The following is a 25,031-nucleotide window of genomic DNA, read 5'->3' as shown; positions in this document are numbered from 1 at the left end:
ACAAAACTAAAAAAAAAGGATCTTCCACAACCACAACATGCTGCTAAACTTCAAACCAGGGAACACCTGAAGGACACATCCAGGTCATATGATCATGACCTGGATGTCTGAGAATCCACACCCACATCCTGTGATTTGATGTTTTCACTTTACATTTTATGTTTTTGAGCTCTAACCAAGTCTCAATTTTATTTTTATTTTTTGTCAAGCGCCGTCTAGATTTGTTGTTCAAGATTATTTAAAAAAACATAAAATAACTTTTTTTTAAACGATAACTAAATTATCTGTAACATCAATCTGTAATTATGTGCATAAAAAAAACAATGAAAAATGCTCAAAAATAAAATAAAATGGCAAAAGTTTTTAGATTTTGGCTAAAAACGGCAAAATCCAAATTAAATTACCTCGGGGAACACTTTGAAAATAGATCAAAAGATGATCAGAGTGGGACTTTAAAGCACATGATGGTTATACTTTAAAACCCATGATGGTTAAAATGGTTGAAACAATCAGTCATAGCACCATCCACAACAAAGATCCTAAAAGCACGGCTTTGAAAAGGAGGATTCTTGCTGCAGACAGAAACTAATGCTACAGAAATAACATAAAAATAAGTGTTTCTTTGAAATTTCTTTCCTGATGTCTGATTAATGTCCAAGCTGATAATTAAATTCTTTATCCTATAAATCCGGTTTAATTGTCTTTACAACTGCAAATTTAATTTGTATCTATTGACTGCATGGAAATGGAGATATCAGCCTCTTTACTCTTCCTTTTATCAGACTTTGTGAAAGTCAACATGAAATTTCTCTTACAAGAACTTCAAAGCTTATAATCACACTGAATTTGAATCAGTTATCAACCCCCCTGGGATGATGCTTGATTTGATGGGTTCTAGTGACACACTGCGCATATGTAAATGTAGTTAGTCAGGAGGAAAAAAGGAACTTTACATTTGTTTGACTTTCCATAATTACCATGGTTCCTTAGGGAGAGATTTAAATGCTAGTGATTACTCTGTTTGATTACCTTTACGTGTGTGTGTGAGTAGGCAAGACTGAACATCCTGGATCTGAGGAGGGGAAGTGACATACATGTTTGTCCTGCACCAGCTTAGCACGGACCCAAACAAGTGCATGCGTTAAATACAGGATAGCCACCACTGTTCCAGAGCATCTGCAGATTCTGCAGCGTTAAAAGAGGAGAGCAGGTCGACTTGTGAAGTCTTCATTATCAAAGCCCTCTGAAGTTGCTCCCCTAAAGGCAAGAATGAAAACCCTTTCCTGCATGAAATGTTGGCAACACTCCAGGTGATGTAAGGCTGCACAGAATACGCCTGTCAAAGATCTGACTGTTTAGAGCCAGTACAAAACCAATCCAAATTTAATGACCCTTGCTGTAGAAACTGGGTCAAGCATATTCTCTTTCATCAAATCAACAACTTTTTATCTCTTCAGACCACCTCGTCTATTCTCAAACATCTGTTGCTGAAGAAATGACCTCTGGCTATTTTTTCTTTCTCCTTTCAAACGACCGGTGGAACAGATACATATTTATCTGGGCTAGCAATTGCCAATCACTGGCCTGAAAATAAGTTTCATTAAGAAGCTTTTTAATGATTGTGGGTGTGAAAGTTTTTTTATTCTCCACCGTTTGTGTGTTCAGATCCGTGCTGGTGGCTTCGAGTACTCTCCAGGGACTCTTCAGATCTACTCCGACAGCCTGCTGACTCTTCCTGCCATCATTGGCATCGGAGGGGGAGGCGGCCTGTTGCTGTTGGTCATCATTGCTGTGCTGATAGCCTACAAAAGGAAGTCCAGAGACGCAGACCGCACCCTGAAACGTCTGCAGCTCCAGATGGACAACCTGGAGTCCAGAGTGGCCTTGGAGTGTAAAGAAGGTAGGCACCACCGGGTGTGAGCAGTTATTCTCCTCACTTTTCAAAGATAATTTCTGACAATATCTAAGACTGATCTGAAATAATGTAACTGTGTATATTTGTTTGTGGGCGGCCGTGGTGCGGAGGTGGAACGGTAGACTTCGAATGATCGCATGTTCGGTTCCTGCCCTGCCTGCTCTGTGCGTCAAAGTGTCCTTAGGGCAAAATGCTGAAGATGGCTTTATGGGTGAATGGGACTGTGACTGTAAGGCCCTTTGGGCCTTCTAAGCAGGTAGTAAGGTGCTATATAAGTAAACGCCATATACCATTTTTCTTCCCATTTGTTTGGATTATTAAATGTGTACTAATAGCAGAGGGATCACTTTAAGCATTTATTGTATGTATGAGGACAATGAGTGTGTATTCCTTGCACATTACCAGCAGTTTATTGTTTCAATAGCGCATTTGAACAATGTCAAGATGAATAACATAAGAAAAATAAGCAATACTGACTTCATGCGACAGGAGCTTCAATAACCCTGCAAGAAAACACACAAGTCATGATGTTTAAACCTCAAAAACCATTTTAGGCATGTCCAAACCTTGATTGTTGATGCTGTATTTTATTTGTTGGCAACCATTGCAGCTCAGTGAGACACAGACCTGTCAATATAGTTGTATTTGTGTATTTCTCGTATGAAGCATCCTCTTCAGCCTGTGTTTTTCAGGATGTACCTGGTGATTTCATTGACTCAACCTTATTGATCTATTTTTTATTGTCGCGATGGCTCTGGTCTTGCAGAGGCGTACTTGTACTTGTGCCTTGGCACGAATGGCAGAGGTGCATTTTTAAGTGCAGCCAAAGACTGCAAGTGATCAACCTTGGTAACATTTTCGGCACGGCTCTGCACAGATTGTGTGCTGTGCTTAGGGCCTTAATCATGCAATCACAGGGGCTACTTGAACAGGACTTTAGGGTCAGACATACTTTGATGTGGTATTGCTGCCGGATGCAGTTGAAGTAACGCATCAGTGGCTTGCAGAAATGTGAGAGGTCATGTGAGGGCCCCTCTTTGCATCAGAGCGTGGATGACAGATGTTACAGCAGCCCAGGTATTGACACTCAGTAAAATGCCACGAAGCACTTGAACAAGATGTTATATCATGAACACATAGTTTAAAATCACCTATGCTACTTAAAAAAAAAAATATTCATATTTTGACTTAAGCGCCTTTGTTGTCAGAGGAAATGTTCAGGTATAGTTTTACTGCAATGCCAGTAAGAATGTTTGGGGTTTTTTTAACAAAAATGTGCAAAATAAATTCCAGATTTTTCTGTCAATGAAGAAGAAAAAAACACAACTTTCCTTCGTTTATTGCAGTTTGTAAAAATAACCTGCAAAGGTGAAGTCTGCGCAGTCAGATTATAGATGTTTTAAGACAGTAAAACCCCTTACTACACACTCTGTACACTTTTCTCAGACAAACGTGAACATTTTTAGACTATATAGAAAAATACGTCTAGTATTAAAGAATAATAAAAAAGCGATCTGATTGCGATCAAAGATTATGTACATTTGGAAAACTGTACGCATTCTGTACTGGAGACATACTGCGGAGATCAGTTGACAGTTGCTGTCAGCTAATCAAGGTGCAGAACCCAATACGCTGTTAAAAAAAATGAAAAATGCAGTAAAATTGCAACATTTGCAAACGGTGACACTGCAAAAGTGAGGGAACACTACATCATATTAGGATCAAAGGATGTACCAAAACCTTTGCTCCACCTTCTACACCCACTTGCCCCACAGAGACAGACAGGCACATGGGCGGAGTAACACCTTAAATGGGCGGTCCGCTGGGTCTGGGATGGCAGAAAACTGTTTGCGGCCATCTAAGATTTGCATGTCTGAAGGAGGAGGAGATGGAACGTTAGGTTTAGTCAAACGTGAGTCGTAGACAACACACCAATATCTCCCAACCAGCTTCTGTGCCAAAAGGCAGGCAGCTTTCCTTAGCTCTGCGTAGGTAATAAAGATGCTATTAAATATCCTACATGACAGAGGAGAAACAAACAAAATGCAAATTGACTTTCAAACAAATCCATGGGCAACGCATTCTTTGTATGCTAATTTATGCAGTCAGTGTCTTCCATGTGCCAGGCTCTGAGAGCTTTTCTCTGGTTGTTGTCACATCACATGAGGTTTTATTTTCCTGGAAAGATCCACAAGATTCAACGCTCACTGTACCAAATTCAGAAAAAGCCGGATCGGCTGCATGCAGTAGAAAATGAGAAACAGTTCATGTTTTCTTACTGCTGTTTTTTTGATGACTCTGTCATCCTGATCTCCCTGGAAGGATCCTATTTACTCCAAACGGTAGGAAACTGCATCTTCTGAAGGAGTTAGCCATGTTTCAATACAGCTGGAGTTCTTTTAGAATCAAGTTACATTTCAGTGCATGATTCAAAAACACTTGAATTTTCACCTTTTCAGTTGGAACTTGTGAAAATGTTTATTTTTTATTTACATTACATTTTGCGCATTTTCCATGGACGAAACTTCAGTTTTTCGTTATGGTGCGTTTTGTACGTAAATCCTAAGTGTTTCTTGCGTTCATCATCCGCTGATGTGCGCACATGTCCATCGAGGGTTTCGGGCGACGGGTCTTTATGTGAATTTGGTTTTGAGCTGTTCAAAGTTTCAGGTCTGTTGGAAGCTACGCAGTTTATGCAGATTCTACCTAGTTTATTTGTAATTCTTACAAATCTTACGCAATTGTGTGTTATTTTTGCGAGTCACATACGCAAATATGTGGCTTTCCATGACCATTCCACGTATCTACCACCAATGTATACCTTTTATCCCTGTAAGTTTTGTAAAGAAAACATATTTTTTTTTCGTCCTGGGAGAGGATCCATTCTTCATGTGGACATCCCATGAATCCGGTTTTTCTTTTAGGGGTTTTTCCTTACCATGAATGAGGATCTGAGGGCGGGGATTTCCAGTTTAGTTTAGTCTGTTTAGTTCAGTTTAGCAATCAGCTATTGTATTTTATGACTGATTTTATGTCTTGTTCAATTAGCTGTGAGCAGCTAAGCCCTTTGACACAACTGTGTCGTAATATTGGGCTATAAAAATAAAGCTACCGTAAATTGAATTGAATTGAATTGTTTTTAAGTTCCTCAAACTGTTTTCAAAACTCATGTTTGTCCTTTGTCTGTGTTTAAGAGCAGAACCTTAAAGTTCTAATCCAGACGGTTTCTTTTGTTGGTTGGGCTTCAGTCTGACATGTGTGTGAATGCAAACATGAAACCGGTTCAGATGGCTTCTGTCTAAGGAGCTACAGTGTTCGTCAGCCCGTGCGTTCCCTTTCTTATCTCCTTGTGTCTTTGTCATTTCCTCTTTTGTTGTTTTTGCTCTCAGACTTTTTGAAATTCCGGATTGCCGTCACCATTTTGCTTCCTGATCTTTTTCTCGATTTTCCTCATTTCTCCTCATCTTCTTTCATCTCTTCAGTGGACCAAACAGTCCAATAACAGCTGGGGGAAATTATGCATGAAAACTCATCCGCCACTCTCTTAATAATCATCCACTCATGCAATTAATTGACTCTCCCATCCAGGAACTGCGTTTTCTGTCTCTTCCTTTTCTCTCTTCTGTGCTCCATTTTTTCATAATTCACATTCGGGTAGAATTTAAAATTAAAAAACATTGAGACTCTTTATAGTTCTCTCTAAAGAATCTCAATATTTAGACTTTTTGTGAGTTCATTGAACATATACCATTATTATTTATTTTTAGAAAAGCACTTTTAGTTTTTTGTTGTCTCAGAAATGTGTCTTCGTCTTTTAGTTTTTTCTCTATAAATTCATATTTAATTTCTTTTGGATTTGTGTGGCTCGTTGTAGAGAGGCCTCTGTAGTTTTTGTTTTTTTGCATCTGTTGGAACTTTCTTGGAGTGTAAATAGCTGTTTGGTAAATTGCCAATTGATGAGCTACATCATTTAAAGTCAATCATTTATCTTGGCAAAATAGATTTGTAGTTTTGTGTGAAAATGCAGGGTGTTCATCACTAACAGGCCTGAGAAAAATACATTGAAAAAATAATTTAGAAGTGGAAACAAGCTTTTTCCTTGAAGTAGCATGAATATGTCTTGTGAAGTCACTGTCAATAAAAATGTGCGTCTTTACGTTTGCGGTTGAATCCGTCGGCTGCAGCTGCCCTCTGCAGGTTCATTCATGAGATTCTGGACCAGAAGCTGGCGATATCTGCACGCAGAGCCATGAGCAGGTCCTGCTCTGAATGCACAGACTGCTGATCCTCTAGAAGAGATCAATATGATTCAGGTCACGGTCAATAACTGCAGAAAGTCTGCAACAGCCCCAGAAAAAGTCCTGGATGTGTTGCAGTTTTAAAATGAGCTAGAGTGGACTGAAAAGTTCCCATACTGCTTCTCTGCTCTGACTCCCATCTCTTTCTCTTGCCTCCTTCTTTAAATGCTTCTGTGAGGTATTTTTATTAAAACCTGACCTTTAGCTCCCAGTGCTGCTGTCTAATTCCTTTGTGAGACTCGGACACTGCATCTGAAGTTTGTTATGGTCCCAGACTTTTTGTCTGGTTTGTGTGTCTATGAAGACTCTCATTCATCCATGTAGATTCCATCATGGTAGTAAGTATAAGGTTGTCATCTGGACTTGTTTTTCTAAAGTTGACGACCTTCAAACCAACTACTATGATTTTCTGGTATGTGGTCGATCCCGCTGCCGTTAACAAAAAAAGTTGCCTTGCTTTTACTGATAAAATGTGAATCCTGGAAAATTGAAGATTCAGTTTGCCTGCAGTGATGAATCTAACCTGCTCGAACCATCGACCTGCTGTCCTCTGAAGGCTTTTTTCTGCCTCGCCTTTCCTGCAGCCTTTGCCGAGCTTCAGACGGACATTCACGAGCTGACCCAGGAACTGGACGGAGCTGGAATTCCCTTCCTGGACTATCGCACGTACGCCATGAGGGTCCTGTTTCCCGGGATTGAGGACCACCCTGTGCTTAAGGAGATGGAGGTACGGGTCAGTACACCCTCCAACAAACTTCATACTGACACAAACTAACCGTGAGCTATCAACTTTGACTGATGCGAGCGGGAAACTAATTAACTAACACCAAAAAAGAAAGAGTGGCTGCTTTCGGTGCCTTTTCCAGAAGTACTCATCAATTCAGATTTCATGTCACTGAAAGGCCTGAGCTGAAGCACGTGCAGATTTCTTAAATCAGATGTAAGAAAAGCATCGATGTTGTTCAGCTGGAAGCAATCACACAACCTATATTTTACCTGTTATGTATTCATCCTCGTCACAGAAAACGCTTCCGATGTGCAAGAGTCTTCACATCAGCATGAATGGGATCCGTGGGGAGGAGACTGTCGGCGTGTGCCGAGCATGCTTACAAAAAAAATGTTTGCTGAAAAGCTGTAAAGGAGAGAGATGAGATTGAAAATGAGTGCCGAGAGGTCGAAGTAGAAATCTGGGATTCTGGGACTGCAGCTTGTTTAAGATGCCGCCGCTAAGTAAATAATTAGGGCGGTAAATGTGAGCCGGATGGAGATTCTGAACCCGATTTAAGAAGACGTGTCACCTTTTCATCCAAAGAAAGTGGAATTAATTGTACATATATATGAACTACTCTCCGCCGAGGCTCAGAACCAGGGAGCAGTGTTTGTAATCAGCAGCATCATTAAGATGGAGGAGCCGGTGCGGCTCCATTGACTTTGATTGGAGCGCTGACTTTTTGGAGAAAGGAAATAATTTGTTTGACCTTTTGAAGCTTTATTTAATCACTCTCATCCAGAAATCACATTTATATCCTTTTTTTTATAGCCCTCCAGGTGTTGAAACTGTGGTGTTTCTCACCTTTTCAGGGGAACTCTCCTGGGTTCTAAAGTGACTAAAAATGGACAGAACCGTGTTTACCTTAAACTGCAGAAAATGCAGTGAAGTGGGACATTTTACTGCACAAATGCACCAAATAGAAAACAAATAGATTTAAAGCTAATGCAGCTTTTAGCAGCAAAAATATCACGCATATCAGAGAGAACAACACACAAAGTTTCAAAAACCACACCTTAAAATTGACACTTACAAAGGCAGGAAATGGACATTTAATCATTCAATGTGCATAAAAAACAAAAACAATAGCTTCAGTGCATGCTCACGCTAGCCTGCTAACGTTAGCATCACCTGTCGACGTAAATACAAATACACATGTCTGACTGGGCATTCGCTGTGCTGACCTGTGAAGGGGAAGCAAGAAGTAAAACGGATGTTTTTTGGAGCATTTTAAGACCGATGCAGAGGTGAGCTGTTACGTTCTGAGTACATTAAATTACAATAAATTATATCATTGCCCCATGTTTTTGTCCGTTAAATTATTTAGCATTATAGGTCAACAAAAACAGGAAGTGGACACAAGAGCTCCTCAACAAGGAAAGACACAGCAATCGGAAGACATTGCCCAACGGTTTCTGTTCTTCTGGACAGCTGGACTTTAGAAAACATCTCACTGCTCGTCTGTTTGGTCCTTCGGTTCCTCAGATTGGTTGAACCACAGCCGTGAATTTACCTCAATTTTTTTTGACATTTTATTTTTAAACTTGTTTTACCTTCATAGGATTTTACTTATTAAAGCTGCGACTTTAGGATATTAATCATTTATTGTATTCCTTTTTTGCATTTTTTTCTTTGGCTGTTTTACACTTTTTATTTTTGTTTTTACTTTTAGCAGGATTGCCATTGAACTTAGCATTTTCCACCTTTTTTAGATTTTCTGCAACATATTTTTGGTATAACCAATAATTATATTTTAACTTTTCAACATGTCTAATTAAATGTAGCATTCATTCATTGATTATATGACATTTGGTTTTAAGTTGAACATTGTTTTAAATTTTACACAGCTTTTCATGGCATTTATTGACCTTCAAGGGGCATTTATAACATGTAGTAGTCAACGGGACATCTGTACAAAGTCAGTTTTTTATTCAGCTGCTGTTTATTTATTTGACTAGATTTTTACTCTATCAACAAATGGATTCCACATCTTAAAGTTTTGGCATTCATCTGTGTTTCTGAGGCACAAACAGCTCGTTTTACCCTTTTGTAGTTGTAGTGATGTAATATACATAGTTGGCCTCCATGTTGGTCACCGTTTGAATTAACTCCATTTTTCAGTTTACGGCCTGCATTAATATGATCCACAGCTTTTAAAAGGTCTCTGAAGTGTAAGCTCACCTTTTACTTTACAATCGAAGGCACTTGCTGCAGTAAAAGATGGTTTTGTTATGGCCCTCAGGGAAGGGGGATGTAATCCAATGACGGGGGTAAAAAACTGTTGGTAGTTTGCACATGCATCTCCATCTGCTTCTCACTTATTTCATTCTGTCTTGCTCACACACATCACACACAGATTCCACCCTGGAGGCCCAGGAATCTCATTTAGCACTTGGGAAAGAGGTTCAGACACTTTATTACGGCATGTCTAAAGAAAGGAAGAGTGGAGGTTACGGAGGTTTGAAATGGTGAAAATGGAATATATGGCTGCCTGTAAGTGTTATTGTAAGAAGCGACGCTCACAGACAAAAGAGGAGGAGGAAGGAAGGTGAGGGACAGACCGACGGGGCGACACTGTCGACGACGACTGAGGAAGAAGAAGAAGATGGAGCAGGTGAATGACACGCAGGCGTCCTCTGAGGGTGAAGTGTGTTGTTGATAAGTAGTGACAAGTGGCAGGCAGCAGAACAAGCAGGGCGCACCTCTGTCGCCAACACACACACAGGCTGCAGCCATGCCCCAATGCCTCTTCCTCCTCTTTATCTTCTTCTTCAGTCTCTGTTTGACAGACAGATCGCTGTCGCTCTGCTCTGATTTGGACTGAGAGTCTTCAGAATGAACACATTGCCGCTTGAATGATTATAAAAAAAAAAAAAAAAAAGACCTGCACACACAACCTGCAAGTAAACATTGTGTAGCTAATTTCTCCAAACAGAAGGGGTGGGGGTTTCAATAAACAACAAATAGGAAGAACAATCAGTCTCAGAATCACAGTATGGGTCCAGGCGGTGAAAGTGCATTTGTCCCAGCAGACAAATAATGATTTGTATTATTGATATTCAGCTGAAAGGAGCTTTTAGCCATTTATACTCTGATGTTGAGAAGACAAATCGTGCCAAACTGTCTGGTAAAATCATTTGACATGAAGCCCATCACACAGCGAAGCAGCAGGGGAGCCAGGAGACAATCAGCCTCACCTCCCTGTTTAACAAGCTCATCCCTGCTCAGCACACAGCAAAGGAAAATGCCTGCTGGTCAAAAATTCTGTAAGTTCATCCCATAAAGATGAGCAGAGTGGAAGAAGTACCTGCCAAGAAGGCTCGAAGTCTGCACATTTCTTTGAAAAATTCTTCTTCTTACATTTACAAGGAGTCCTAATGTGAGTTTTTGAGAAAAATTTGAGGTAAAAACTGGTTATTATTTAAGAAAGCAACTACTTTACAGCAAAACTGTTCTTCTGTATGTCAAAAGAAGCCTTTTTTCAGAAAGTGTTGTTGCCTCTCTTCATTCCTCTTGGAATGCTGCTCGTATCGGGTTCAGGGTCACTGCGAAGCCTGCTCGCCAACACTAACAGAGAAGAAGTCAGTGTGCCGCAGAAAAAGGAAAACTTTAGTACGAGGTTGCAGTGTTTTAGACAGAAAAATATGAAATCAGCACATACCGTTAGTACCATAAACGTCTGTACTGGTACCAACTTGGCACCAAGTTTCAGTACCCATCCCTGCTTTGACTGGCTGATGTCATTTAGTTATTGTAGCAGGCAGACATAAGGGCTTGGACCTGTGACTTTGAACTCAAGTGAATCCAGAATCCTTCTTTGGAGACTTAATTTGAACTCAATGTGTTGCCAAAGTCGGACAAACTTTAGACACAAACTTCTCCTTTTGTTAAAAGTTCCCCAAAAAATGGAAATGGGGACTTTCTAGGTCCACAGAACCAAAATTCTCCAAAGAAGGTCCGTCTACAATCCCAACTGCAGTAAACACTCCCACCGACTGCTTCTTTCAGGAGTTTGCGTCTCCGTTTCGATCCACAGAAAGTTCAAGACATTTTGTTTTTAAAAAATGGGCAATTATACATGTAAATATCAGGTTTTAGTTCAATTTACGTCAGCAAATCCAGTTTTCCCTCAAACAATGTGATGGGCTGACAGACAGCTTTATTTTAACCCTAGAGCACTTTCACTTCATAAAGTTATACACCATCACTTTTGCTGGGTAAATTTTACTCGATATACTCAACAAAAAGTACTTGTTATAAAAGATAGATCAAAACATGACTACACGTTATAAATTAGAGTGGTTTTCTTTTATTTTCAGCTCTGGTATGTGTAACAAAAAAATAAACAAACATAGGAAGTTCAAAAAAACATGCTCAGAAATTACTGAAAAATTGGGAATTTGTGAACGAATAATTCCTAAAAAATAATAAAGCAATACGAGAAACTTGGTCTTTGGTCCTCTCATTCCTGGGACATGTCAGACATCCCCGGTGAAGGCTCAGACTCTGGTGAAAATCACCTGGTGATAGTGCTCTAGAGTTAAATGATGGATGCCAGGACAGGATATTTTTGCCACCAATTACAAAGCAGCAGACCCAAAAGTGAGTTCAGCAACTTTAGAAGTCATTGAAAGTAATTGGGAAGCAACACTAATGACCCTTCCAGCTTCTCAGCTTTATTCTACACCTAGTGAATTTTGAAAAAGTGAAAACTGGATTTTAATCCAGAGCTCCTCTATTCCTGAGTGTAAATTCCATCAGATTCTTCTTCTACTGTTGGATTGTTCATGCCTGTCGATGTTTGTAGTTATTGCTTAATCTTGCATTTGTCAGTAAAAAGCGCCGTTCTGCCCGCTGAGACTTTACTTACTTGCTTTTTGCCTCTGTGCTGTTTTTTCAGGTCCAAGCAAATGTTGAGAAGGCACTCACACTTTTTGGCCAGCTGCTGACCAAGAAGCACTTTCTGCTGACTTTCATACGAACCCTGGAGGCGCAGAGGTCTCTATTTATTTATTGATTTCATCTATACAATTCTATATTTTATGCATTTGTTGTAACATATATATATGTGATGCACAAAGTTAAGTTTTGCTGGAAAAAGCAGCATTCAGCACAAAAATGTTTTAGCTTAGAGACCAATTGAAAATTTAAAAATATTAGGGATAACAATATCATTATTATTTAAGAAAACTAAAATAAAATGAAGAGTTATTTATTCAAACTTTAATGTGTCCACTGACCATCACGGGGACGTTCATCTCATGTACACACCAGTGGAGCCACACTTGTGTGACTCTTAAGCTTTTGTTCCGTCGTTTCAGGTCGTTTTCCATGCGGGATCGTGGCAATGTGGCGTCTCTGATCATGACGGCCTTGCAGGGGGAGATGGAGTATGCAACAGGGGTCCTGAAACAGCTGCTGTCCGACCTGATAGACAGAAACCTGGAGAGCAAAAACCATCCTAAGCTGCTGTTAAGGAGGTGAGGGATGTGCAAGGAAAACTCAGCAAAGGGGGTGTCAAACTTATTTTCACTGAGCATAGTGGCTGTCCTCAAAGGGCCAGATATAACTTATACATGTATCTAAATGTTCATCTTCCTCTGCCGTTTTATCCCTTTCGGGTCATGGGGCTGCTGGAGCCTATCCCGGCCACAATCACACACCCATTTACACTCACACTTAGGGACAATTTCGAGTTGCCAATTGACCTATGAAGCATGTTTTTGGATGGTGGGAGGAAGCCGGAGTCCCCGGACAGAACCCATGCATGCACGGGGAGAACATGCTAACTCCACACAGAAAGGTCCCCCAACTACTCCTTAATGTTAAATAATAATATTATAACTTTTCAAAGTGACAATTACAGTTGCATAGAAAACATAGTTTGCTTCTTACTTTAGCATAAATGTTTTTAATTTTACCCGCCTATTAAAACCCACATAACTCCATTAATGAAGGATCAAACTGTCCAAGTGAACAAAGAAAAATAACATAAAACTGAGCTAGAAAGAACATGTATTACATGTGTGACATTTTACAAAAAAAGGCTGCACCCAGCCTGGCATCCAACTGATGGTTTGATTACAACAATTTGTCTGGATACAGACCTTCAAACATTGAATAATTACAACTGCAGCTACACATACATAATAATTTTAAGAAATTAAAAGCTTTTATGCTCTGGTGGACCACATAAAGTGACATGACGGGCCACATTTGGCCCCGGGGCCTTGAGTTTGACACATGTTCCTGATGGTCATTTAAAAAGTCTTAAATGTCATTTTTACTTTTACTTGAACTTATGTCTCTGTTGGAAAATTAAAAGAAGACGAAGGAAAAAGTTCTTTTAATTGTCCATGTCTGCAGGGTTTGGTCAGAGGTGCTGGGTGTTGTGACATCGCAGACAAAATCGGACCTCTGCTCCTCTTTTTATTAGATACAAGCCATAAGCAACAGAAGCGAAAAACAGTTTTTTCCACCTGAAAAGTGTTTTAGAAACTTCTGACCTGCCTCAAAGTAAAAGTTTCAAAGTTTAAACCATTCAATAATTTACCAAAGTTTCCAGTTTTGTAATTTTATTTGAGTTTTTAGTTCAGTTATTAGGGGAGCCAGTTTAGCTCGTGCTGGTTTGCGGCGCCTTCCGTCCGTGAAACCAGGGTTTGAATCCGGGCTGCTCCCAGTTCCCTTCTCTGCTTCTGTGCCGGTCCCAAACCCGGATAAATTGAGAGGGTTGCATCAGGAAGGGCATCCGGCGTAAAATATTGCCAAGTTAACCATGCGACTCATCCTCGAAGGAGAGGTTGTTTCACTGTGGCGACCCCTGAAGGGAAAAGCCAAAAGAGAAAGAAGAAGAAATAAGCAATTATTAAAAACTTAAAATAAACTATAGAATTCCGATGAATCCTTATTTCGATCGAACCTAACTGACAAAGCTGTAATTGAAGGTGGAATTTTTATTATTTCTCTTTAAAACTAAAAAGTTGTTTTTCTTTCTGCTTTTTTGATGTCGTTAGAACGGAGTCGGTTGCTGAAAAGATGCTGACCAACTGGTTTACATTCCTGTTGTATAAGTTCCTCAAGGTGAGTTTTCATTTCTAAGTGTTTTAGAACAAACTTAAAGAATATTTCTGTGCATATTTTCTGTTTTTACCTGTTATTACACATTGACTTTATCATCAAAGCCTTTGAGATGAAACCATTTTCTGTTTTTTTTGGGGAACATTTTTCTTCTTGATCTTTAGATCCCTGAACTCAGTTATACTCCTGTACCTCACACGTCACCTTCACTGTTCTTCATCTTCTTTTAGCTCACATCTCCTCTTCCTCTGATCTCTCTTTCATGTGCGCTGTTCATTCTAACATTATTCTGCTGTCAGCCTCCTCCACTTTAAGGTCATTGGACTTGTTTATCCTTCCCTTCTTCAGACTTTTTCCTCACTTCTTTTCTATTAATGCTATGTGTTGTGAGCATAAACCTTAGAAATACAAGCACCAAGTGCGCACAAAGGCTGGGCGTCTAAAGATTTAAAATTTTATTTTGGACTTTTTACAGTCCTTCAATGAAATAATATTATCATGTATGCAAAGAAATAACACGACATAGTCAAATAACCTTTGTTACCACGAGACTAAAAAGTAATCTGTCAACAAGAAGAAATGGGTGAGAAAAAAACGCCTGATGTTAAGTGAGCTTAGAAGTAAGACAGATAAATTAGTGCAGGCCCTTGTTCTGATCTGGACCTCATGAATCTCCAACACACAAAGCCAGAGATCGTCTCCCAGAGCACCGCACGGCCGATCATTAAACTCTTGTCAAGATGAGCCCTGGCAGAGATGTGTCCTCGCTCTCCCCTCTGAGCTGCCGCTGCTGCTTTAGCTTGGAGTGTTTTTCTTGGGCCAGAGTGATGACTAACGACACTATTGATTGGCAAGTGTCTTTGACAGAGAGGAGAATGGGGAGCATGCTCACAGCACAACATCTGCGTCTGCTTACAGGAGCCTGACCGGACTGCAGAGATTTATGTAACATCGCCTACAGTCTTTCTGGAAGAAAGCTGAGCATTGAACACCACCGTGTCCTTCACCTTTGACAACTGCTTTAAAAGCCTAGACAATTCTGGCATTTTGTTATATTTTGTTACTTTTTTCCTGCTTGAAAAGTCTTGTAAAAAGCATTCATATTATACTAAAGTAACTCAGTTATTATAATGCTGTTTTTTCTATAAACTTCACCTTTGCTAAAATATTGCAAATTCTGCACAGGCTCAGATGAAATTCAACCTTTTACCGATTAATTAATTAAAACACCTTTTAAAAGCAGCATTTTGCAGATGTACAACCTTTAGATGAACTTGCATTTGATCCAAAATAGTTGAATCTTGCACATTTCTTTTTTATTATTTTGGGTTCTAACCAACCAGGCCCCACAACCCACGAAAACGAGCGGGTTATCACAAGCTGACGTAGACCAGCGAGGGACAGCCCCTTCCAAGAAGAGCCTGCTCTGCCAACACCGCCCCCAGACTAACAAACACCCACTTTCTCTGGAGAGCCAGCAGTGTTTAGCAAAAACATTTTCATTTTCATGCACAAAATGCAACATCCGTGTTTGCAAAGGTTTGGATGTTGGAGACCCGCTGCCGAGGCCAACTCTAGGATGAAGTCACGAAATGGGCGGCAACCACTAGGAGTGAAAGGCGGTGCCTCAGAGATCGAGTCGTCTTACTTCAGGGTTGGAAAAAAGCTCAGGAAAATAACTAATATTCAACAAAAAGTGCATTTTTTGTGTGCCAAAGGTAAAATATTATCAGATACATGGATATTGTTTACTCTAAAAGGCTAAAGAACAGCATCGTATAGGCCAGGGGTCGACAACCTTTACCACTCAAAGAGCCAATTGGATCAAAGAAATGAAAGCACAGGGAGCCGCAACACCTGGGGTACTAGAAAAGTCGTTCTTTATGAGCTTGATGTTTCCTTTGATCTTTTGTCTATTTTCCACAACCTTGCATAGACCTTTCTGTCTGTCAAACACCCAGAGTTAAGATGAATGAGATGATGGAAACAAATTCACTTTGAGGCAGACCCCTTTCTATTTATTTTTTTCTTTTTCCTAAATCCAGTAAACCCAATAAAGTATATAAATTTTATTAGGAAGCAGCTGTTAGTTTGTTGTGGGGTCTGGAATCATATCACAAATTTAATTGAAATGGGTGTTTTTTGTTTTTTGTTTTTTTTGGGGGGGGGTCATGTTCCTCCCACGACATTATCACTGACTTTTTAGAAAAAATTTGCATCCCATAACTGACTCTTCCTCCTGCCCGCTCGCGGTACCTGACAGTGTTAAAGGCACCAGGACAATCTTAGGCCGCAGGTTGCCGACCCCTGGTATAGGCCCTTTTAAACATATTCTAATGTTTTCTAAAGCACCTTTAGCTTAGATTGAAAACACAATGCACATGGGACCTTATCTAAACACAAAAATGTGGCATCTTTTGATGGAGGAACCAGGTCATTCTGGGTTTTCGGTGCGTGGGATGACTTGATTCTTACTTCTTATAACACAGAAGGTTTAGGTCAAATGCTGAGCTTCTTTGAATAACCGTAACTCTTCAACTGTTTACGTAGTTTAAGTAAATCCAACAAATTCAGAAGTGGAAAAAAAGCAGTTTTTCTGTAATATGGAACACTTTATGGTAGTAATTCCATTGGAATTGCATTAGTTGCATAAGTGGTCTTAGAGTTAACGGTAGTTCGAAAACCGCGTGTAAACTGTGACACCAGTGTCATTTCCGGTATTAACCCTTTTAGCAATGGCAACGTTGCAGGTGATACATAAATAAATTTCACTCTTCGAACAACTGTAACTCTTTGACTGTCCTGAATCACCTGATTGGGGCATGGAGAAAAGGGGCTTTTCATATCGGCTTTGCACTGATATGCAACATGACATGAACGTGTTGCAGTACGATGCAAAGCTGCTTCTCTTCATGATAGATAGATAGAATATACTGGAATGACACTGATTGCATCAACATTTTAAGAGTAACAGTAGTCGACAGAATGTCATCACTGTAGCTAAAGCTCTGGTATAAAAGGGGTAAAGGGTTAAACACATTTTAGCAAACCTAGGAATGGCCAACGGAACCAAGCCCACATCATTACACTACCCCATCAGAATGAACAATAACCATTTTCCCTCTGGATCCAAGTGACAGTTGTGCTCATTGTTTGTGCAGGAGTGTGCGGGAGAACCTCTGTTCATGCTGTACTGTGCCATCAAGCAACAGATGGAGAAGGGCCCCATTGACGCCATCACAGGAGAGGCCCGCTATTCTCTTAGTGAGGACAAGCTCATCCGACAGCAGATTGACTACAAAACACTGGTCTGTATCTTGATCCCAGTCCATCTTCATTGCTCTGAACTGCACGATGAGTTGTCCAGCTCTAGTCATATTCAATTATAATGAAAGTTTTGAACTTTAATCAGCTTGTACATGTGCAGAGCTGTTTCTTTGATTAATCAGCAGTCGATCTTGTTGCGCGTTTGGTGTGTTTTAACTTTCCAAACTGAGCCCTTCAGGTTTGGATTGGAGAAATGCTGGCAGTCGGAGGCATCTGCTTTAGTAGTAGTAGTTTTGATTTTCAAGTGTGTATTGCAAACGAGGAAAAAGTCCAATATTTGAAGTATCTGCAGCAGAAATGCTGTTAGAAAGATGTAAAACGTCGAAACGAAAATACAAAAAGGATTCCAGTTGGCGACGTCCGACCAGGATCAAACGTTAAAGCTAATTCTGTTTGATGTCTCTATTTTGTGTCGCTTTCTCTGCCAGACGCTGCACTGTGTAAACCCCGAGAACGAGAACGCCCCCGAGGTGACAGTGAAGTGTCTGAACTGCGACACCATCACTCAGGTCAAAGAGAAGCTGCTGGATGCTGTGTACAAAGGCAGTCCCTATTCACAGCGGCCAAAGGCCTCTGACATGGACCTGGGTAGGACTAAGTCCGGTCTGTCCGCTCTCAGTCGGGGACGTTTCTGTACAGGGCTTGACTGAACCTTTGCTTCCTCTTTGCGCAGAATGGCGTCAGGGTCGAATGGCCAGGATCATCCTGCAGGATGAAGACGTCACAACCAAGATCGACAATGACTGGAAACGACTCAACACACTGGCTCACTATCAGGTACACAAGTCTGACCCGAAAATGATGAAAGTGTGCCTACGTCCCACAGAAAGGCAGTTAGTTTGTTTGTTTCAATGTCCAGGTAACAGACAGCTCAGTCATCGCCCTGGTGCCAAAGCAGAACTCTGCCTACAACATCTCCAACTCCTCCACCTTCACAAAGAGCCTCAGCAGATACGGTAGAGCTCCAGTTCTCCTTTTGAATTAATCCCATTTAAATCGTCCTGTCAATGATTCCCATTTCTCTAACTGCCTACCTTCCCCCTCACCTTCCCTTTCATTCCCTCTTTGTTTGTCAGGGCCATGATTGGACTCGCTTTTTTTTTTTTTTACCTCCCTCTGAGTGAATAGCAATCCTTTTTATTCCATTGCCATCAGCCCAGGCCAAGGCTATTCCACGGCTATTTCTAAAGCAGTCCATAAATGACAGACATTAAAGTAGACACCTCGATTTCTGGCTGACAGAGTGAAAGAGATGGTGAGAGAGAAAAAGAGGACACCACAGCCAAAAGGCAGATGCCCAATATGGTACACACCACTGAAAAATCAAATTATTTACAGAATAAATTACCCTTTGAAAACAAAAACTACCCCTATCTGACTCTGAGAGGGTATTAACCTTCACACACCAAGATGCTATCATTGCCACTGATGTGTTGTACACCACAGGCAACAGAGCCTTTCTCCAAATGTGCACCCAGAAGTTGCAAGGACACTATTACGCATTCAAAGACACACTTTTGACCAACTTATGACGTTTTCATCCTGTATTCTCTTTTTCTACTGAATCAGGTTTTTTGGACCAGTAAACTGATCCAGTGGAAAGTGTTAGTGTTTATGTGATTAACGGGTGGTGACAATAACTTTAAAAGCCTAAATATTACAATGAATGTTGAGGTTTCCTCGAGATTGCAAAAAGTAAGAAAGTTGTTAGGCTTTGAATTGAATCAAGTTAACCAAAGCTCTTAAAAAATGAAAGTGTTTGTTATACCAGGTATCATGAGTACAGTCACTAATCATAGCCTTTGTAGATTTTTAGAACTTTTAAGCTCAAAATTTGTGAACAAAAACTCTAAGGAGTAGAAATGAGAGGTTGACTTTAACATCATAAAGAGAAGTGAAAAAGTCTTCAGCTGCTACAGTTTGTATTTAAACTTCAGGCCACTACTTACTCCTGGTTTTCACTAATTTCTCAGAAATTTTGGATGCAACATCTTACGAAAAATTGTTAACCCTTGTGCTATCCTAGGCATTTTAACGTTGGGAGTTGGGTCATCTAGACCCATTAGACAGTGCGCTGAACCTTTTTCTTCAATGATTTGTGATCTTCACTGGTGTCCATGGATTACATGAAATCTTTCCACCTTTATCCACCTTTGTCATGGTAGGGAGAACACGTCAATGGAAGGGTGGGGTCAGCTAAGATAGCAGAAGGGTTAAAAATAAAAACAAGAATTGAATCAGGGGACCTATTTCATTATTGCCTCGATGAAAATCAGAAAAAGATCATAAAGTTCAGGAGGCCTGAGCAGGCTGGCTCCTCATCCCGCACCGGGTCTCTGTCTGGCCGCCAGCTGGCCTCCCAGGAGCCGGCATAGTGATCTGGATCAGTTACCCGCCTTACCCAACGGTAGCCGGACTTCAGATCGAGTCTGTACCATTGACTTAACATTGAATTTGGCCGTGCGAATCGGGTGGTGTGAACACAACCTAACCCTAAACTGTAATCCTAAACGTAACCCTTCTTCTGGGTCTGTGCGGCCAAGAAAAACGTTGAGCACCGGCCGCATGTATTTGTAAAATTATGAGTAAATAGTCGTTTTCTTTCTAGCGTTTCCTTTTATGTACTATGAATTCAACAATCTGCATGTGCTACCATCACATCAGTTCTAAAGCACAGTAAAGCATTTTTCATGGACTTGTCAAAGTTCTTTTCGGTGTGTAATTTTATTAAACAGAAGGGTCTGGTACACACATTTGTTTTGTGTTTCCACACATTTCACTCATGCAAGACGCAGCTTGCAGAAAGGCAGGATCGAGGGCGGAGTTACTCAGCTCGATACCAGTGGCCACGCCCATGTAGAGGAGATTTTGGAAACAGAGGCTTCAGATAAACATGAAATATGGCTTTTTAAGACGTTTAGGTTGTGGGATTTTAGTTAAAAATATATCATAATTAAACACCACTGGGAATGTTTTTATATAAAAAAATGTTTTTGCAATAGAAAGACAATTTGATCTCAGCAGGGATTAAATGAGCTAAATCTGTACATTACTGAACATTTATCATGGGTTTAAATACTTGATTAGTAAGAGTGTAAATGTACTCTGACATAATTGCTCAAAGCAAACCTGACCTGTGTAAGAATGCTGAAATATGACAATTTCTTAAAAAAGAAATTGATCAAATTGTGTTATTGATGGTTGTCAGTGGGAGTCATCGCACAGGTACGATTCTGTGGATGTGTGGTTTTGAACGGACTGATAGTTGGTGATGATGAGTTTTGAATCAAAGGCACTCAACACCCCACTGGCAAAAGCAACAAAAGCACTAGACACTGGCCCACTCAGTCTCCATCACCTTTCAGTGCCATGTACTCCATTACTCTCCATTTCACCCCCGTCTCGTCTGACCTCTTCACCCGTTCAGATCAACACCCCCCAGCTTTCTGCCCATGGCTGCTGGGGGGTCCACCATCCTTTCACCTGTCACAAAGCACCACATCATGCATCAGCATCTCATTGTTTTTTCTGTCATCCATTTCTCTTCATTCCTGCTTTCAGCCCCAAAGCAGCAGCGCCTGCCATCTTTCTGTGCACCTTTCTTCCTCAACCAAAGCCTCAAACGTCTCCCTGCTTCCCTCTGATTCATTATAACTATGGAGATATGGATTCTAGCGGCAAAATATAATGTAAATATAAATTTAAAATGGCATTGTTGTTTTTACACGCTGCTCATTTCTCCTGTCAGAGAGCATGCTGAGGACAGCCAGCAGTCCAGACAGCTTGCGATCCCGAACGCCAATGATCACACCTGACCTGGAGAGTGGAACCAAACTGTGGCATTTGGTGAAGAACCACGACCACTCAGATCAAAGGGAGGGTGACCGAGGAAGCAAGATGGTCTCCGAGATCTACCTGACCAGACTGCTCGCCACAAAAGTAGGAGCAAAGTCTCACTTTCCTGTCATTTCTCACTCAAAAAGCATTTTTACCTAAAGATTATGATCTGCTTTTATTATCAGAGGGTCTATTTGAGAAAAAAAAAATTAAAAAGAGAAGTAAACGGATAACATTTTTAGAAGCATAAAAAAGAGAAAAAAAAAAGGTCAGAGGAATTACAACATTGAGGGATTTCCACTTTTTCCTCAATGTCAAAATGCTTGTCAGACTTTAGATCTCAGCTCAAGCTCTGATATTATAACTTAAAAATGCAGATGCCTCCAGTCTGCTATTCAGTTAATTCATGGATCAAACTGCAGTTCTTGGGATCATTTAGGATCATTCCAGTGGAGGATAATCCTTTTCCTTCATTCATTTTCTAAAGCCGTTTTGTCCCTTTTGGGGTCACAGGGCTACCAGAGCCAGGGTACACCCTGGATAGGTCGCCAGTCTGACGCGGGGTCACAATCACACACTCGCATTCACATCTAGGGGCAATTGGCACCGGTGAGCGGAAGCTGGAGTCCCTGGAGAAAACCCACGCATGCGAACTCCACACAGAAGGGTCCCCCATTGGGGTTTCTGTGTCAGGCCCGTCCAGCCATGACCTGAACCGGGGTGCTAACCACTGCTCCACTGTGCAGAGAATAGTCAAAATTTGATATTTTAGGTGTGAGAAAACACTAACTGTCAAGGGTTTTGTGCCAAAGTAAAGTATCTCGTACAATCGTTAACATCTTTTCTTCATTCCTCATCCTCCTTCCTGTTCAGGGAACTCTACAGAAATTTGTGGATGACTTGTTTGAAACCATCTTCAGCACCGCCCACAGAGGCAGCGCACTGCCGCTGGCTATCAAATACATGTTCGACTTCCTGGACGAGCAGGCCGACAAGCACTCCATCACAGACTACGACGTACGACACACCTGGAAGAGCAACTGGTAGGTTGGACACCTTGTTGACTACAGAGAGAAAAGAAAAAAGGTTCACAGGTTAAAAGGTTTTTTTTTCCATTCTTCTCTTTTGTTGCCACTGTCTTCAGCTGCATGTCAGGTGTACTCCCAGCAATGGCTGCTATAAAAACGACAACTGAGAGAGTAGTAATTACTGATGAGTAATGGGATTTAAATGATGTCTGCAGAGTAAACATCTTTGGGAACGTCAGTATCCACAAAGCATAAATCAGTGTTTCCAAGTCTATTAAATGATCGTAAAGTTAAAACGGTTTCTGTTGTGGATAAATGCTAAAGTTAATCATAACATTCGTCTCATCAACTTTTTTTCTGACATTTTAAAGCTTTAAGCGGCTGTAACATAAAAGACATTTGGATCATCTGACAGTTGTCATCTGTCGTCTTCTGCAGTCTTCCTCTGCGCTTTTGGGTGAACGTCATCAAAAACCCACAGTTTGTGTTTGACATCCATAAGAACAGCATCACGGACGCCTGCCTCTCCGTGGTGGCTCAAACCTTCATGGACTCCTGTTCGACGTCTGAGCACAAACTGGGAAAAGACTCGCCCTCCAATAAGCTCCTCTACGCTAAAGACATCCCCAACTACAAGAACTGGGTAGAGAGGTAAGGAGAATCCGGACCGACGGAGATTTGATCTGACAAAGGTCAAAAGAGGCTCAAACAGCTAATATTTTAGTCATAAAACAGTTGTAAGACCAAAACTGCATCAGAGGTTGTTTACATTTAGGGTTTAGTGCGTTTTTATTGGTACATGTCAAAGAATACTTCACTTAAATGTTGTCGTCATTTTTACCAGATGCTCTCAACAAATGTTTTAATTGTAGCTATTTACTATGAAAGCTGAAGGAACTAGTCATATTTTCCATCTCTGTTGGTTATTAAATTACCAAACATGCCTATTTGGTTTCAGATAAAGGTTTATGTCCTCAAACAGTCCAGGAATTAAACCAGCTATGATGCTAAAAAAACCTGAAAAAGAAAAACTCTCCTTTGATAATTAATTATTGCATGGGGCTCATACATGTTTTTGGGAGAAGCAGTCATCATAGACTCCTTCATGCCACATCACTTGTATTTTACACCTGTCCGTTTTTAGTTGCCCAACACGTTTATCAGCTGCTCCTGCATGTAAATTTACCATGGTAGATTGGAAGGTCACAGGTTCAGTCCCTGCCCTGCCATCCCTTGTGTCAGAGTGTTCTTGGTAAATGACGTATACTTACAGTACATACAGTTGCTCTTGTATACAATGCTTTAAGACCCAAAGCACAAACCTATAACCACCAGAGCAAAGTAGGGCTCAGTGTCTTGCCCAAAGACACATGCGGGCAGACAAGGTGGGATCTAATCCTCCGATCTGTTCTACCTTTGCACCATGGCTTACCCCTTGGGGAAAATACTGATCCCCAAATTGTTCCTGTTGGTCTGACCAGCAACCTGCAAAGATCTGCCACCATCAGCATGTGACTGTGTGTGTTCATGGGTAAATGGGACTGTAAAGCGCTTAATGATGGTAGAAAAGCGCTACATAAATACACGCCATTAAGCAGGTGTTGCTGTAAATACAAATAACAATTACTGCTGTCTTCTGCTTCCTTCAAGATATTACTCGGATATCTCCCGAATGCCAGCAATCAGTGATCAGGACATGAGTGCCTACCTAGCAGAGCAGTCCCGGCTGCACCTCAGCCAGTTCAACAGCATGTCGGCGCTGCACGAAATCTACACCTACATCATCAAGTACAAAGACGAGGTGAGCGTCCTCTGAATCTGAAGGAATTACTCAATAGGCGGATGTCCTGTGTCTTCACCAACACCATGGGGTCATCTTAATTCAATTACACCGATTATCAGTCTTCAGCGGCACATGCTTAAGGTTTTACCACCATTAGGATGCAGATTAAGGCACCAGCTGAACACGTTATCAACTTAATGAAGCTCTGCAAAACTTTTGTGATTTTCATTTTCACTTTTTCTATTCATCAAGATTAACACCTGACTATAAGTCAACATTTTTGCACAAATGCTTGGAGCTACACTGGGTTGCTAAGCAACCCCAAGACACAGGTTTAGAGACCCACTCCAATTATCTTTTGATCCATTTTAAAAGCTTTGCCAATAGTTTTTGAAGATGATTGTGCCATTTTTAACTAAAACAAAACAAAAACGTTTTCATAGTTACTGCAGAGCAGCAGGAGTTGTTGGCGGGACTGTTGGCGAGGAGCAAGCCTGCCCCGACATCCTGTCACCAATCTGTTTGCGTGCTCTCCCACTAGCTTACAGCCCCTCACACCCTCAACCAAACATTAGCGGTGCAGCAAATATGGGGAGCAATGCTGGAGCTATTCAGCCGTACAGTTTGGAGCCAGATGCCAACACAGATGGTGTTTTTTCATCTGCTCCTGATTCATTTGAATGAAGAAAGCTTCAGAAAACAGCAATTTTCTTAACATGTTTTCCATTATCAGAAAAATGGCACAAGAACATGTTAAAAACATCAATAAAACAATTTTCATCAGAGTAGGTCTTTCAAAACACAATAAATCTGAGAAAAAGTGTCTAAAGTTGCCGTTTTTTTAAACTACCATTTGTTGAGTTTTTTATTTAGTTTATCTGGGAAATTGTGTGGAAATAAATGTCCAATAGATTCTAAAAGTTAAGTGTTTTAGACGAAGTCCAGACTTAAATCTAATTGAATTCTTTTAATGAGTCTGAATCCAACATTTCCCGCT

General features: G+C 40.7%; 1 protein-coding gene across 2 annotated transcripts in view; it reads left to right on the top strand.

The window, feature by feature from the left end:
* plxna1a (plexin A1a) overlaps positions 1 to 25,031 on the top strand; it is a 263,334-nt gene that overhangs the window by 234,492 nt on the left and 3,811 nt on the right. The window contains exons 21-33 of one of the 2 annotated variants that reach the window (XM_020704420.3): positions 1,666 to 1,900; positions 6,798 to 6,940; positions 11,883 to 11,980; positions 12,304 to 12,462; positions 13,996 to 14,062; positions 17,221 to 17,367; positions 17,815 to 17,974; positions 18,060 to 18,163; positions 18,246 to 18,342; positions 21,135 to 21,325; positions 22,097 to 22,266; positions 22,690 to 22,902; positions 23,902 to 24,052. In XM_020704420.3, coding sequence (XP_020560079.1) covers positions 1,666 to 1,900; positions 6,798 to 6,940; positions 11,883 to 11,980; positions 12,304 to 12,462; positions 13,996 to 14,062; positions 17,221 to 17,367; positions 17,815 to 17,974; positions 18,060 to 18,163; positions 18,246 to 18,342; positions 21,135 to 21,325; positions 22,097 to 22,266; positions 22,690 to 22,902; positions 23,902 to 24,052 — 1,935 coding nt within the window. Of the gene's footprint in view, positions 1 to 1,665; positions 1,901 to 6,797; positions 6,947 to 11,882; positions 11,981 to 12,303; positions 12,463 to 13,995; positions 14,063 to 17,220; positions 17,368 to 17,814; positions 17,975 to 18,059; positions 18,164 to 18,245; positions 18,343 to 21,134; positions 21,326 to 22,096; positions 22,267 to 22,689; positions 22,903 to 23,901; positions 24,053 to 25,031 lie in introns of both variants that reach the window. The other variant, XM_078949962.1, reaches the window with a different exon arrangement.

Source organism: Oryzias latipes, chromosome 7 (assembly GCF_053564925.1).
Source record: "Oryzias latipes strain Hd-rR chromosome 7, Olatipes_Hd-rR_3.1".
Taxonomy (NCBI): domain Eukaryota; kingdom Metazoa; phylum Chordata; class Actinopteri; order Beloniformes; family Adrianichthyidae; genus Oryzias; species Oryzias latipes.
Note: the sequence above shows the minus strand (reverse complement) of the source record. Positions and strands in the feature narration are given on the sequence as shown.